Genomic DNA, 15,655 nt, shown 5'->3' with positions numbered 1-15,655 from the left:
AATACGATGGCGTAGTCCTATGGTTTGACGTAATTATTATTTTTGTTTAACTCGATTCGACTTTACAAACAGGTGGCACCCTATTCCTAATATTTTTAAGCTAAACCCCTCTTAAACCTCTTTCGTCTGACTCCCTTATGGTGACACCTATCTACTTCAATTGCCTAATTCCTTTCATTCAAAAGGAATTCGATTTTTTAAACAGGTGGCAACGCTCTACATGCAGGTAATACACATTTAGATTAATACCCATCTCTTAATAATTCATTTAACTAAAAAAAAAAATTGTATCTAATTTTTTAACAATCTAATTCTTTAACCAGTGGCAACTCTTTAAAAAAATAAACCTTCTATTGTCCATAGTTCAAGCTTTTTAATCTGACACTTCATTTTTGAAAATGGAACGAATCGTGCAGATCTCAAGGCACTGACAAAAAATGAAAAAACACACCAACCGACGTCCACCTTGGTGAACGTAGGTTCCGCAGGGCTGTAACTGCTGCTGCAGCCCGCTTCGTACCGGCAGGATGCATCACGGACCCACATCCAAATTTCCCTGCCGAAGCGGCTGTTCTAGCCGATGAGCGTGACAGCCTTCGTCCGGCCGATCCCCGAGATCCCCGTATCAGGGATCTCAACGCGGAGATTCGGTAACTAGTGAACGTACATAAGCGGAAGAAGTGGGAAAAACATCTGAAGACCTGTAACTTCACCTCTGGTGTGAGTAAGCTTTGGTCAACCGTGAGATCACTGTCCAATCCGACGAAGCCCGACGACAGAGTTGAAATTTCTTTCGGCGACCATGCCTCGTCGGACCCGGAGTTATGCGCGATCTACTTTATCCGGCAGTTCATACTGCATCCTCCGGTGGACAAAACCAAGCGTGGAGTGACCAGAAGGCTGCACAAACTGCCAACAAATTGTGGCCCCCTTGCTTTCACTTGCGGTGAAGCTCAGATGGCCATCGGGAAGGCGAAAGCCTCCAAAGCCATGGGTCCCGACGGAATATGCATGCTGATGCTGAAAAGTTTGGGTCCTGCGGGAGTAGCGTACCTAACGGAGGTCCTAAATTTTTCTATGGCCACTGTCATCATCCCAGACATCTGGAAGGTGGGGAGAGTGCTCCCACTGCTCAAACTGGGGAAACTTGCCAACAAAGGAGATTCGTATCGACATACCGACCGATAACACTCCTTTCCCCGGTAGCGAAGACAGTTGAGGCCCTGCTGCTCCCTTATTTCATGAACCACCTGACCCCAGCGAAGCATCAGCATGGTTTCCGTAAAGTGCACAGTACAACAACAGCGCTTAACGCCATAAACACTCAGATAACTCGTGGCCTTAACCGTAACCGTCGCTGTGAGAGAACGATTCCAGTAGCGTTGGACCTGTCAAAGGCTTTTGACACTGTCAGCCATTCCACGCTACTAGAAGATATAGACGCTTCCTCTCTCTCACAGAGGCTCCAACGGTGGTCGGAAAATTATCTGAGTGGTCGACACTCGTCGGTAATATTTAGAGACAAACTTAGGAAAATAAAACAGGGGGTTGAACAGGGTGGTGTCCTTTCCCCGCAAATGTTTAAATTTTATACATATTTCAATGCTCTCTCAACCACCAGAGGGAGTATTGTCTCTTACGCCGACGATTGCTCGATCATGGCGACTGGGAATGGAATTGATGAGCTGTGTTCGAAAGTAAACGGTTATCTCACCGATTTTTCTCGCTTCTTCACTGCAAAGTGTCTAGCCCTCTCCCCTGAATAACCCCAAAATACTCGGAGTAACATTCGAGAGCCTGCTCTCCTTCTCTGCGCACGCAACCGCTATTGTCAACAAATTACAGAGCCGCAACAAAGTCTTCAAGTCGCTAGCCGGCAGTACCTTGGGCAAAGACAAAGAAACATTGTTGGCAACGTACAAGGCAATAGGCCGGCCGGTTTTAAACTACGCAGCACCAGTGTGGTCGTCGGAGACTAATAGGACGCAGTGGATGAAGCTACAGACAGCACAGAACACCGCACTCAGGACAGCGACCGGATGCTTCCTGATGTCACCTGAACACCACCTCCATGACGAGGCGAAAATGCTCCCTATTAGGGAGCACAACATAATGCTCTGCAAGCGGCCACCCAACAGACAGCTGCTTGCAGAGGAGCCCTCGCCTAGACACGTCAGGAGGCTTCTATATGAACTGACGAACGAAGTCCAGAGGTTCATTAATAGCCCAACTTCGCTCTGGTTACTGCAGCAGGTTAAACTCATACCTGAGTAGACTAAATGAGGATGAGCCAAATGAGTGTCCGGCATACGGATAGACCCCTCACGACTCGAAACATTTCTTTGCATGCCCGGAAAACCCGACAACCCTAATGGAGTTGTCCCTATGGACCGACCCCGTAGAGGCTGCACACTTCTTAGGGCTGCCGGTAGTGGAACTCGACGACAACGACTGAGATATCAACGGATCTGAGCGGGGTTGTTGTAGCCGCTACAACAACAACAACAACGTCCCGTTCTTACGTGATCTTGTATTTGTATAAGTGTTTGCATTGTTCAACGTTGCTTTCAACTCAACGCAGGGTTGCACGAAAAAAGGTTGGATGGCTAAATGTTGGCTGGTGACCAACTTTGTTGAAATCGATTAGTACAGGGATGGGTAAATTTTTGGCTCTTAAAGCCGTCAAAGAGCCAACAAGTGCTACGCAAGAGCTAAATCAGTTCTCAGAGTAAAGGGGTGTACAAAATACATTAAAAGCATCATATATATTAGTAATGAGAGTCGGAGTACAAGAAATTTGAATACGGTCTTCTTCCCCCTTCATGCTGGCTCTTGATGTTACCCCTCATCTACCACTTAAATGTGCCAAGCCGGTTCCTAAGTTCAAAAGGCGCCTGGGAGCCACTTTGCCCATCTCTGGATTAGTTGAAAGGCCGTTCAACCAAAATTTGAATGCAAGTTTGAACAATGCAAACGCCTTTTTATGGCGAATATTTTTGATATTTTTTTTTTTAATTTTGATATTTTTGGCCATCGTGTAATTTTGTATTGAGTTGAACGCAAATGTTGAACGCAAAGTTGAACAATGCATACACTGCTTTGGCGATTTGCTAAAGCAGACGCAAACACACAGGCAAATTACGAATATACTTACAAAACTAAATATTTCATCGTAATGTTGTATTTACAACATTGAGCAGCTGATGGTTTGACACTCTACCAGATTATACCAACAAAAATTCTTCGCGTAAAATATTTCAACTTCTGAACGAGGGAGGTCAGATTTTTCCCTACTTTGCCAGAGAATCGAGTAACGGGACCGCTTTCTGGTAAATTATTGCAACTCCTTGCGAGTTAGGGAACGCAACTAATTTTTTATTTTTTATTTCTATTTTTTTGAATTTAATATGAAAACTGGATTATACAATCGCGGAGGCAAATTTTCGCAGGCATTGGTTAGATGCCATTAAATTATACTCCGTATATTTGTCAAAACCAAAGACCGAAAATAACTGGTCCACATTTAAGGGCTGGTTGTTCAATGTCTGATTAGCACAAATCCTAGGTAGAAGCTCCGGTTAAGCCCAACTACTGCTTTATCGATCACATGTTACATGCATGATGTCGAAATCGTCGATAGTGTAGTGGTAGTGATAACCAGACATTGAACAACCGGCCCTAACACATTGGGCACGTTCAGAAGGCGCATCAGCTCAGTAACTGTTGAGATTTTACCTTCTGAACGCGTTGTTGTGTACTTCTGATCAACTGAAAACTGTTCAGTAATATTTTTCTGATCATTTGAGACAACATGTTGGTGTGTACCTTTGAGGGCCGGTTACTCAATGTCTGGTTAACGCTAATCCTCGGTTAAACATAGTTATCGACGTTACCGACCCCCTGTTGTATGCATGGAGTTGTAGACGTTGATAACGATGTTTAAACGCAGATTAGTGTTAACCAGACATTGAGTAACCGGCCCTGAGAGTTGAATTTGACAGTTAATGCATCAAGCCGATCAGAAGACGCATAACGATCACTGATTTTTTTAGAAACGGGTGCGCTCAACTGCTGCGCCTTCTGAACCTACCCATTGTAACTTCTTCTATCAATACCCATTTATTTTTTACTTTTTGAGATATATCACTGTGTAAGCGTTTTATGACTGTGAGAAATGGAATCGCTAACGAAAATAAAGGCCAGCCGCAGTTATTTATTACTACGTTTGTACGCCCGTCTTATTTGCAAATTGCAATTTGCAAAATGGTAAACTTTGTCGTATAAACGCTGAGATAATTTTTTATTTGCAAATAACTAAGGGCCGGTTGTTCAATGTCTGGTTATCACTACTTGCCGGTTAAACATCATTATCGACGTTTTCGACATCATACATATAACATGTGATCGATAAAGCAGTCGTTGTATATAACCAGAGCTTCTACCTCCGATTAGTGCTAATCATACATTGAACAACCGGCCCTAAATCACGCAAATAAGTATTGATTAGCGATACTATTTGCAAATAAACGCAAGACGCCGCCGTTCTTAGGTTTATTTTCTTTTTCGATGGTCATCTTATTGCCTTTTTATAATCAAGACGTTGCCATTTTAATTTCATTTTCTTTTTAGATGGTCAAATTATTGCCTTTTTATAATCAGGCAATATTAAATAAAAAATTTTCACCGTCGAATAAACAGTGAGTTAGGTATTTGCAAATTATTTTAATTAGTGAGTGAGTTAGTAAATTAGTGAGTGAGTTAGTAAATTTAATTATGGCGCAGTGAAAATATATGATGAAAATGCAAACGAAGTAAAACAAACTAAAGAATAGCAAGTAAAACTATTTTTGTTCACTCAAATGATCACAGTTATAAACTTTTTTACACACTTTAACTGAAACTTTTTTGTATCACTACTCGTATACATTTTCGGAATTCAATGCTTGATTTTCGTCCCATCTTCTTCCCTTCAATGAATATACCATGATACAAATATTTAAAGGTAAAACCGCTCGCTCAATTCGTCGGCTATCATTTATTTTTTGAAGTTTGTCTACTTAATAAAATTGATATTTCCAGAGCGACTCAAATGCCAAATAAAAGCAAAAACAAAAAACAAATAGATGAAAATATTCAAATTTTCTTTTATTTGAGGCGGAAAGTGAGAATGTAATTGTGCGATTGAAAATTTGAAAACATTTTTGTTATGTTAGCAAACTTCAAAAATGTTCAGTGCCTCTCAGCGGTTCTACCTTCAAATTTTTGTATCATGGCATAAACTATACTAATGGCCTACTTGTATACCGTTGCATTTAAAACAAAAAAGTAAAACAAAAGGTCAATTCGAAACGTAAAAAAAAAACAACAAATCAAATAAAAGTCTAAGCAATGCAGATAAGCCAAAAACTTGTTATAAGAGTTATTGTGAGTGATTTATTTTTTATACCAAGATATTTGTGACACAGCGATAAATGGGCCGGTTATTTTCGGTCTCTGGTCAAAACCTTAATCATAGCATGCCGTAGAGTTTCTAGTGTGTCCTCTAGTGAATTAAATGCATATCTTTTTATGTCCCCGTTTTGAAAACACATTAACTTTAGTAAAGTCATAAACCCGTCGGATTTCTACTGTAGGGTTTCATTAAATCACACTAAAAAAAAAGTACTATAAACATTAGGGCCGTTCAGGATCTTGTGCATATGCTCTTGGATTTGCATATTTGTTGCATTTGTAAATTCATAACATTAAAGTGCACATAGTTGCCATGTCAGCAAGCAAAAAATATGCAAATGCAATTCCAACTGCAAATCCCAGACCATTTCCACAACATCCCTATTGTAAATATTTCTTGAACATTTTACACATTTATGTTATTAATGGACGACTTATTTCAGCATTGTATCTTTAATAAATAAAAGAACTCTCTTTTTACAGGCTTTTATTTATTTATACTTTATTTTATATAAATGCGTGGCCACAATTTCTTATCAAAATAGTACTTGACAAACCCGATAAGTGCAATTATTTGCAACTCTGTAAAGTGAGTGAAAATCGAATCGATTTTTTTCAGTATTTGGTTAATTTTTTCAACCTGTATTTACTACAAATCGCAAAATAGATATACGCATTCTGTAATAAAATTTTATGTTTGTACAAAGTGAATTTAATAATAAATTCATAGGCGCACAGTGCAGGGCATAAAAAGTAAAGTGAAGCATTGCAATAAGCAAACAGTAGCTGATGAATTATTAGTAAATATCATATCCAATACTTTTCGTGTAGTGCCACAATTGAGCCGTAATCAAAAATCTGGGGAATGATAGACATTCTGAAATTAAACTAACAATGGCGACTAGTGCAAATATAATAACTCCAGCTTGATAGCTTCGTCTCAATTTACAATTGTGACGGGGGTGCAACGTGAACCCTAACGGTGTAGGTCGTGGAGGTTGTTATTAGAGTTGGCTAATCGATTAGAGAATCGAAATGTTCTCTTCTCAGCATGCCTGTAGCAGCAGCTGCGATGATGATGGATACGATTTTACCAAAAGCGAAAATGCAGGGCGCTGGAAAGGATTATTTATACCGTCCCTGAGGAAGGTGGGGGTTTTTATGCAATTTTTGAAAGCTTATCTTTTTTACAGATTTTTTTTCAATTTTCTCTCATAAAGGTGCTAGAACAAGTGCACCCACGCTTATCGGCCAAAGAAGATGCACTACTGTTTGTGGAAACACTTTGCTTACGCATTTTAGCGATGTTATGCGCTAAACCACTGCCCCATACCGTACAGGTAATGAAATTATAAAAAAAAAATTCGCGAAATCAATAGTTAACCATTTTTAATTTTTTTTCTAGGATGTGGAAGAGAAGGCGAAGAAATCATTTCCATATCCAATCGACCAATGGGCTTTAAACGAAGCCAGGGAAACTGTTTCCTCAAAAAAGAAAAAATGCGTGCTGCCAACGGACAGAGTACATAGCATGCTTCAAAAGGTTTACTATAATTCTATGAGAATATGCTAGTAATTAATTAGGTGAAAGTTTTGTAAAAAAAAATGAGAAAAACGTTGAAAATTATCCGGGCTCGAGAAAAATTATATTTTTTTTGCACTCACCACTGCAACGGCGTAGATACTTTACAAATCATCCGGAAAAAATTGCTGGGAGTTGCAACATTTCAACTTACTAGATTTTGGAATTTTGCCAAGGAGATAGGCCCGCTTCGATTTAAATGGATCACTATTCAACTTCCGTGAGCCTACTACAAACGTAGAATATCTGATAGTACCGAGGATTGCTACAACAACAACAACGGATTATCAACACCTTTTCCACCATAATCGGGTCTACGTAAACGGAACGACCCAGATTTGTATCTCTTTGGGGAATTTGTATGCTGTTACAACAACAACGGATTATCAATTGTTCCCATGACATCCGTATCTGCGTAACCGAAATGACGTAGTTTTATATTTGTCCAATAACTGTCACTCCCAAAAATATTGGGAAATGACTACCCACTCACGTCTTCGAGTGTTGGCAAAGAAGCACTCGAAATACTCCAAACATATGGCCCTCGTATTTGTTATAACTCGGCAGCGAGTTACTTCTATTTATTTTATATATTATAGTTTGGAGAAGTCCACGATATAGAAGCCGTTTTAAAATTCAAATGCTATTTAAATAGTTTTATTGTTTTATGTAATTTTTTGATAAATTAACTAATTATACAACTTTCCTCGACAGGATGTACTTCAATATAAAATTGACAGCAATGTCTCTGTGTTCCTGGTTGCGATATTGGAGTATATATCTGCAGATATACTAAATTTGGCTGGCAATTATGTTCGCAAAATAAAACATTTGGAAATAACGAAAGAAGATATTGAAGTAGCAATGTGCGCTGACAAAGTGTTAATGGATATGTTTTATCAAAATGATATGAAATCTAGCAATTTGGCAATCACGCTTCCAACCCTACCAGCGCAACGCGCCAGTACCACATATGAGGAAGTTGTAAAGGATCTCATTAACGATGAAAAACAGTATCAACGTGATTTACATATGATAATACGTGTTTTCCGCGAAGAGCTAGCTAAAATTGTACGCGATCCAAGAGAGTTGGAGCCTATATTCTCCAATATAATGGATATTTACGAAGTAACAGTTACCTTGCTCGGTTCGCTAGAAGATGTTATAGAGATGTCACAAGAACAAAGTACGCCCTGTGTGGGCAGTTGTTTTGAAGAATTGGCAGAAGGTGAAGAATTGCATGTATATTCGAAATATGCCAATGAAGTGACTTCACAAAAATCTAAAGATGCGCTTCAAAATTTGCTAGCTAAACCGGATGTAAGTTAAACATTCTAATTTCTATTGATTCATAAATTAAATAATGTTTATATATTTATCCAGGCAATGTCCTTAATGTCTGCTGGACATGGATTCCGTGATGCTGTTAAGTATTATCTTCCTAAATTGCTTTTGGTGCCAGTATCGCATGCTTTTGTTTACTTCGATTACATAAACGTATTGAGGGAGCTTAGTCGTTCTGAAGATGATATTGAGAGTTTTAAACAAGTGCAAGGCTTACTGTGCCCATTGCAAAGTGAGCTTGAGAGCATATTGGGAAGTCTACCCAAGTAAGTATATTATTTTATTTGTACGGAGCGCTGATAGTTATTTAGAAAAAAGAAAATGTACGAAATATAAAAATATGGCCAGTTGCGAATCGTTCTGGGAATTTTCGAAGTAACTTTGTTTACGTTAACCATATTTGAACGTACGTTTAATATTTATAACACATAAAAGAAACCGAGAAGCTAGTCTATGTGGCCTTATGAACAGTTACCCAAGGCCCTCCACTGACCCTGAACAACCTGTAACCTCCGCATATTTCTTAGTGGTGCATGTTTTCTCTAAATATAATATCTTTTCTATTAATTATGCATATGCACACAGCCTTTTAACCTATCTTTTGTCTTTCTTGTCCCAGAGAGACGCATGTGCCATTGAGTAGCCGCGCTCGTCGCCAATTGGCAATTGAACGCACGCGTGAACTACAGAATACCGTCGAACATTGGGATAAAGATGTTGGACAAAATTGCAATGAATTCATAAGAGGTTTGTATACCCATCCTTTTTATGATTTTTTTTTTGTTATTTATGGCTTTATAAAAATTATATTCAACAATTTTATAGAGCTTGAGGCCGTTTTTAATGAAAAAATATTGTGGAAGAACGACAATAATTTATAAAAATGATAGAAGTAATAGCTATCTTTCTTCATCATTGTTGAATATAATTGTTTTTTTTTTATCAGTGTCTTACCATGGTACAATAATTATTGTACCATAATTATTGTACCATTTTGTCTTATTACATGTGTATCCCATGAAAATTCTAGATGATTTCCTTGGTAAACTGGGTTCCGGAAAGCGTATTGCCGAACGCAAAGTTTATCTATTTGATGGACTTATGGTCCTCTGTAAGGCGAATACAAAGCGGCAAGCGACATCAAATGGCGCACCGTGTTTTGAATATCGCGTAAAGGAAAAATTTTTTATGCGCCGCGTTGAAATCAGTGATCGAACAGATACAGACGAATTGAAGCATTCATTTGAAATAGCGCCTCGCGTACAACCTCCAATTATACTCACTGCTCGTAATGCTCAACACAAAAACGACTGGATGGCTGATTTAATAATGGTTAATACCAAATCCATGTTAGATCGCATACTTGATAGTATATTGTTGGATATTGAAAAGAAACATCCATTGCGTATGCCTAGTCCGGATATATATAAGTTTGCTGAGCCTGATAGCCCGGATAATATCGTATTGGAAGAGCGTGAAAGTGCTAGTGTGCCACAAATAAAGGTACGGAAACTATAAACCACTTTATTTTTTTATGTTGCGTCCAAGGTGTATGAAACAAAAATAAAATATATTTTGTTTGCGCCTGCGAAAACACTCTAAAAAATAGGAAAAAATACATTATGGAGAGTCTAATCTAGCTTTTATCAATCAAATTTGGAATGGATCTCTTTCCTTAATTTAAAATGGAGTATGAATTTTTATCAATACGATTTTTTCCATGCATTTTTCAGGGCGCCACACTAGACAAATTAATCGAAAGATTAACCTATCACATTTATGCCGATCCGATGTTCGTGCGCACATTCCTGACTACATATCGCTACTTTTGCACTCCTCGTAATCTGTTATCGTTGTTGATAGAAAGATTTCATATACCTGACCCGAGTTTGGTTTATCAGGACAATGTACAGGGTGTTGATAAGGATGCATTGAATTGTGATACAGACAAGTTGCATAAAAATTCGCAACGGGAAGACTGGAAACGTTATCGCAAAGAATATGTTCAACCGGTGCAGTTTCGTGTGCTGAATGTGCTGCGGCATTGGGTGGATCATCATTTTTATGACTTTGAGAAAGATCCAACGCTTTTGGATGAGTTGGAAAAATTTTTGGGTCTTGTAAATGGCAAGTCAATGCGAAAATGGGTGGATTCGGTTTTGAAAATCGTTCAACGAAAGGTAAGCTAATCAAAATATTTCAAGCGCGTTAACTGGTTTTAATTAAAATTAAACATGTTTTTCGTATTTAAAGAATGACCAAGAACAGAGTCACAAACCGATTACATTCGCTTATGGACATAGCCCGCCACCTATTGAACATCATCTTAATGTTCCTGATTCTGAAATTAACTTGTTAACGCTTCATCCTTTAGAGTTAGCGCGACAATTGACCCTACTTGAATTTGAACTATACAAAAATGTGAAACCATCGGAACTTGTTGGCTCGCCATGGACAAAAAAGGACAAGGACGTGAAAAGTCCAAACTTACTCAAGATTATGAAGCACACCACCAATGTAACACGATGGATTGAAAAGTCAATAACAGAAGCGGAAAATTATGAAGAGCGAGTTGCAATAGTGGCGCGAGCCATTGAAGTTATGATGGTAATGCTTGAATTGAATAATTTCAATGGAATTCTATCTATCAGTGCTGCTATGGGGAGCGCTTCTGTGTACCGATTAAAGTTAACATTTCAAGGTTTACCAGCACGATATGAGAAATTCCTAGAAGAATGTTGGGAACCCAACGATGGACGCTTGAAAAAGTATCAGGAACGTTTACGCTCAATAAATCCGCCATGTGTGCCATTTTTCGGTCGATATCTCACTAATATTTTACATTTAGAAGAAGGCAATCCTGACTTTTTGCCCAACACAGAGCTTATAAATTTCTCCAAACGGCGAAAAGTGTCGGAAATAATTGGAGAAATTTTACTTTATCAAAATCAACCCTACTGTCTGTCGGTGGATTCAAAAATAAGAGTAAGTATCATGCGCTAGGAATTAGTTTTGAAAGCACTTAAAGAAGACGCTTTCGGTATACAAGACAATTTCAAACCGCTCTGTTGGTTTCGATTTATATGCTGATGTCCCAAATTCATTCGATCTGAAATTTTTACTCAAATATTTTCATGAATTATTTTATTTTTCTTAATAGAATTTCTTGGAAAATTTGGATCCATTCAAAGGCATGACTGACACGGAGATATCAAATTATTTGTATCATGCAAGTCTTCGCATAGAACCCAGGGGCTGCAAGCAAGCACCTAAATTTGTGAGTAATACAAGAAAATAGCCAATGCTGTTATTTTATTTTTTTTTATTTTTATAAAAAGTTTACTGTCAGTCAAAAAAGTTTAGGTACATCGAACTTTTTACAATAATATTATTTTCCAAATATTTTATTTTTCGCAAATTTTTTATAAAAATATGGTTAATTCTACAATAAAAACCCCAAAAATCAGAGTCCCAAAACTTGTGCAAAATTAAAGAAAATTCCGCAGTTTTTTAGCCCATTCAATTTTAGTATAACAAAGTGCAAGTTTAAGGTAGCGAGGACTTACCATTGATTTTTTGCAATTTTTTTTGTTGAAGGTGTCGCTCATTTTCTCCATATAAAATAATGTTCGATAATTTTTTATATGGAAAAATTGTGCGACACCTTCAACAAAAAAAATTGCCAAAAATCAATGGTAAGTCGTAGCTACCTTAAAGTTGCACTATGTTATACTAAAATTGAATTGGCCAAAAAACTGATACTCCACTTTTTTCTAGAGACCGTAAATAAAAAGTGCAATATTTGAATCAAATTTTGTGGACTTTTATTTGTTTTTGCACATAGCTTTGATCTCTAATTTTTGGGGGTTTTGTTGTAGAATTAACCATATTTTTATAAAAAATTGCGAAAAATAAAATATTGAAAAAACAGTGCCCATATTGTAAAAAATTCGCTCTACCTAAACTTTATTGACTAACTGTAATATAATGCATTTCATTTTATCCCTAACAGCCGCGCAAATGGGCATCAATTACTCTGAAATCTCCGGGCATAAAGCCGCGACGCCAAAACAACACTAGCAACAGCAATAGTGTAAGCACTGGTAGCGTTAGCGGCAATTCCTTATTACAAGCGTCATCAATTTTTGGTACACGTGGAACGACTCACAGCAGCAGCAATGCAGTAGAGTCAACCATTCAAGCAGTTAGTGGAAGCGGTAGCGCGGCGATCATTGGTGGAGGCACACTAGGTGATCAGCATAGCCCTATCAGTTATATTTCACATACGAGTACAAGTGCTCAGACGACGACCGCAGCAAATACTATTGGTGTGAATCTACCTGAACGCAATGGAGAAGCACAAATGTGGGCTCATAATGCCCCAGGTGGTGGGGGCGCACATGCTGGCCATGGTACAGAATCTGCGCATAAAACGGAATTTCAATATTCTAATGGAGAGGATGGGGGCGGACACTCAGCGGCACCTCAGCTACCCAAAAAATCAATCTCATCGTCGGCTGGACCGAATGCGTGGAGTGGTGGTGAAAGTGTTTTAACTGGGGTTGGTGCATGTGCTAGCAGCGCAGAAAAGATGTCATACACACCAATTGATACGCCGCCAACGCGTTTGGAAAATATTTGGCATATGTCGGATGAAATATATGGAGCACATCATTCGCCACATCAGCACCAGCAAAAACACAATAGGTCGAATAGCAACAGCAGCAATGCGGCCGCAGCGGTATCGGAAAAAATAGGTGGAGAGCCTCCGTTGACATCACCGTTGCCACGTGTGGTGATAAGTCCACGAACCGATGTGGGTTCCACGAGTACACGCACACCATTCCAGAATGCGCCATCACATCCGCACAAATTCAGCACAAACCATTTTAGGTGAGTACGGAGAACGCGTTCTGCCAATATTTGAAAGGCATGTATTTAAATCATTAATTATTCTATTACTGAGAAATTTTTGGGGTGAAATGTTTACAAAAAAAAAAATACGTAAAAGAAATCAAAACGATTTGCATCTATCGAAATAATCTCATTCTTTTAGTCCAACTAACGCTGGAACTCCTGGAAGCGCAGCCCATGTGAGCAATGCAAGTCCTCAATTGCCTGACATTGAATCAGGCAATTCTCCACTACCCGTATCTCCTCATGTGAACGTCCCATCCCCGCTTAGCACTGAATATCGTTCCGTGCCACCACCGTTGCCGCCTCGTAGAAAGGAGCGTACTGAAAGCTGTGCCGATTTAGCACAGAAAAGGCAAGCTCCAGATGCACCGACTGTAAGCCCATCGAAGAGTAGAAAATTTAAATAATTCGTCAATGCAATTCTTTTTCTTAACCTTCAGCTACCACCACGTGATGGTGAACTCAGCCCACCACCAATTCCGCCTAGGCTTCATCAGTCCATCGGCACATATCCTCGTAGCTACACAAACGAATTTAATGGCAGGAGTAACTTATTGCTCCCAAATACAAGCAGTATTATGATTCGACGTAATTTGGCCATAGAAAAACGTTCATCATCGTCATCGTCATCTGCAAGTGCCAGTGGCAGCGGAGTCGCATCTTCGTCGATATCAACAGCAGCAGCAGCATCGGCTGCAATGTCGCTACACTCAGCAACGGCTACTGATGGCTCATCATTAGCTTCGTCTTCAGTAACGACGAATTCTTCTCAATGCCCGCCATCTTATCCCCCGTTTCCGCCGCCTACAATCGCTGCAAGTCACTTTAATGCTGGTACTTCAATATCGGTGTCAACTTGGGATGATCAAGCCATATCGCCTGCACTTAGCTCCTCTACAACGACATCTCCAATGACGCCAATGACTCCGATTTCCCCACACATTCCAACCGGCGGAGTTCAAGTATCTGATTTGCACGGCACAATTGCACCGCCTTATCATCATCGATATAAATCGGCTGCAATAGCACAAACATCAGGACTACCTAGTTCCATCAACTCTTATACAACAGCGATGACGCAGCAACAACAGCATGAGCAACGCTTTCCCCCACCATCATTAGTTAGTAGTAGTGCGCTAACAGCAAAATCGTCTCCAAAAGAATTCTTTCCCATAACCGAAGGCACTCCCAAACTTCCACCAAAACCTAGTCTAAGTGGAAATTTTTACAACTCCTCAGGTAAACTTAATACATTTTGAGGTATAAAATAACAAATAAAATACACAGTGCACAGTGCAAATTACGCTGCATGTGGGCTGTTGCTAAAGCATTGAAACTACACTGATAACTACCTTGTTTTCATAAAAAAATTACATTGAAACCTCAGTTCCACAAATGTAGGTTTCTTCTCCGAAAGTGAATGCTTTAATTTGCTTTCAACCTAACAATACTGTTGCACAGTGTTATGAAAATTTGGAGCATAAAAGATGTATAACTGTTTTCTTGCCCTTACAGATAAAGGTACGATGTTTCCTTACCCAAGTACAAATCAAGATTAATATTTATTGCCTGGCGATGTGATACGGACGAAGATTTTTATCCACTCAGCAAAATACGTTATTATTAATGTAAATAATTAACTGTATTAAATGTAGAAGATAAAAATAAAATATTATAGATTATTGTTAGAATAAAACATCACGTACTCATTTCAATTTGTTTGCTGTAACATACTATGTATAATGAGTCATTATTAATGACGTACAAACCATGATAAAAATATAGGAAGGTAGAACCGCTGAGAGGAATTTTTCAAATTCTTGACGTTTGCAAGCAATTTAATTTTAAAATTTTACACACCGACTCACACACACATTCTCATTTTCAATCTCAAACAACAACTTTGAACAATTCCTTTTTTTTTACTCTCAATTTTGAACGAATTTAAAATGTTGGCAAACTTCAAAAAAAATCATGGCCGACGCATTGAGAGAACGGTTTTACCTTACTATGCTTTTATCATGGTACAAACTATTCTTGGGACATTGGATGCTGTACCCGAGTGGCCAGATTGGAAAAAGAGAAGCTACCTTTAAACTCTAATAACTCGTAAACTGTCAGCTTTCACAAAAAAATGTATATAACAAAAATGGTAATACTGGTCGATATCTTTACGAAAGTGCAGCATTTAACCCTTTAATGCAGAGTCTGTCATATATGAAACGCTTTTTAACCCATTCAAGGCAGAGGCAAAATGGTTCTCAATATGTTTTCAACGTACTTTTTATTAATTTTTTTATTTATTTTTTTTTTATTTTTAATATTTTTATTTTTTTTTTTTTTTTTTTTTTTTTTTTTTTT

General features: G+C 38.4%; 1 protein-coding gene across 1 annotated transcript; it reads left to right on the top strand.

Moving 5' to 3' along the window:
- The first annotated feature begins 6,037 nt into the window (after positions 1–6,037).
- Positions 6,038–14,986, top strand: LOC118735480 (protein son of sevenless). Its single transcript, XM_036465261.1, has 14 exons — positions 6,038–6,600; positions 6,672–6,791; positions 6,857–6,994; positions 7,748–8,353; positions 8,417–8,643; positions 8,997–9,124; positions 9,408–9,880; positions 10,111–10,557; positions 10,631–11,362; positions 11,538–11,654; positions 12,390–13,270; positions 13,434–13,668; positions 13,735–14,533; positions 14,810–14,986. Exons 1-14 carry the CDS (start codon positions 6,487–6,489, stop codon positions 14,851–14,853), a joined length of 5,061 nt encoding a protein of 1,686 aa, XP_036321154.1. The 5' UTR covers positions 6,038–6,486; the 3' UTR covers positions 14,854–14,986.
- The last annotated feature ends 669 nt before the right edge of the window (positions 14,987–15,655 follow it).

Source organism: Rhagoletis pomonella, unplaced genomic scaffold, assembly GCF_013731165.1.
Source record: "Rhagoletis pomonella isolate Grant_MI unplaced genomic scaffold, Rhpom_1.0 Rhpom_scaffold_00003, whole genome shotgun sequence".
Taxonomy (NCBI): Eukaryota; Metazoa; Arthropoda; class Insecta; order Diptera; family Tephritidae; genus Rhagoletis; species Rhagoletis pomonella.
Note: the sequence above shows the minus strand (reverse complement) of the source record. Positions and strands in the feature narration are given on the sequence as shown.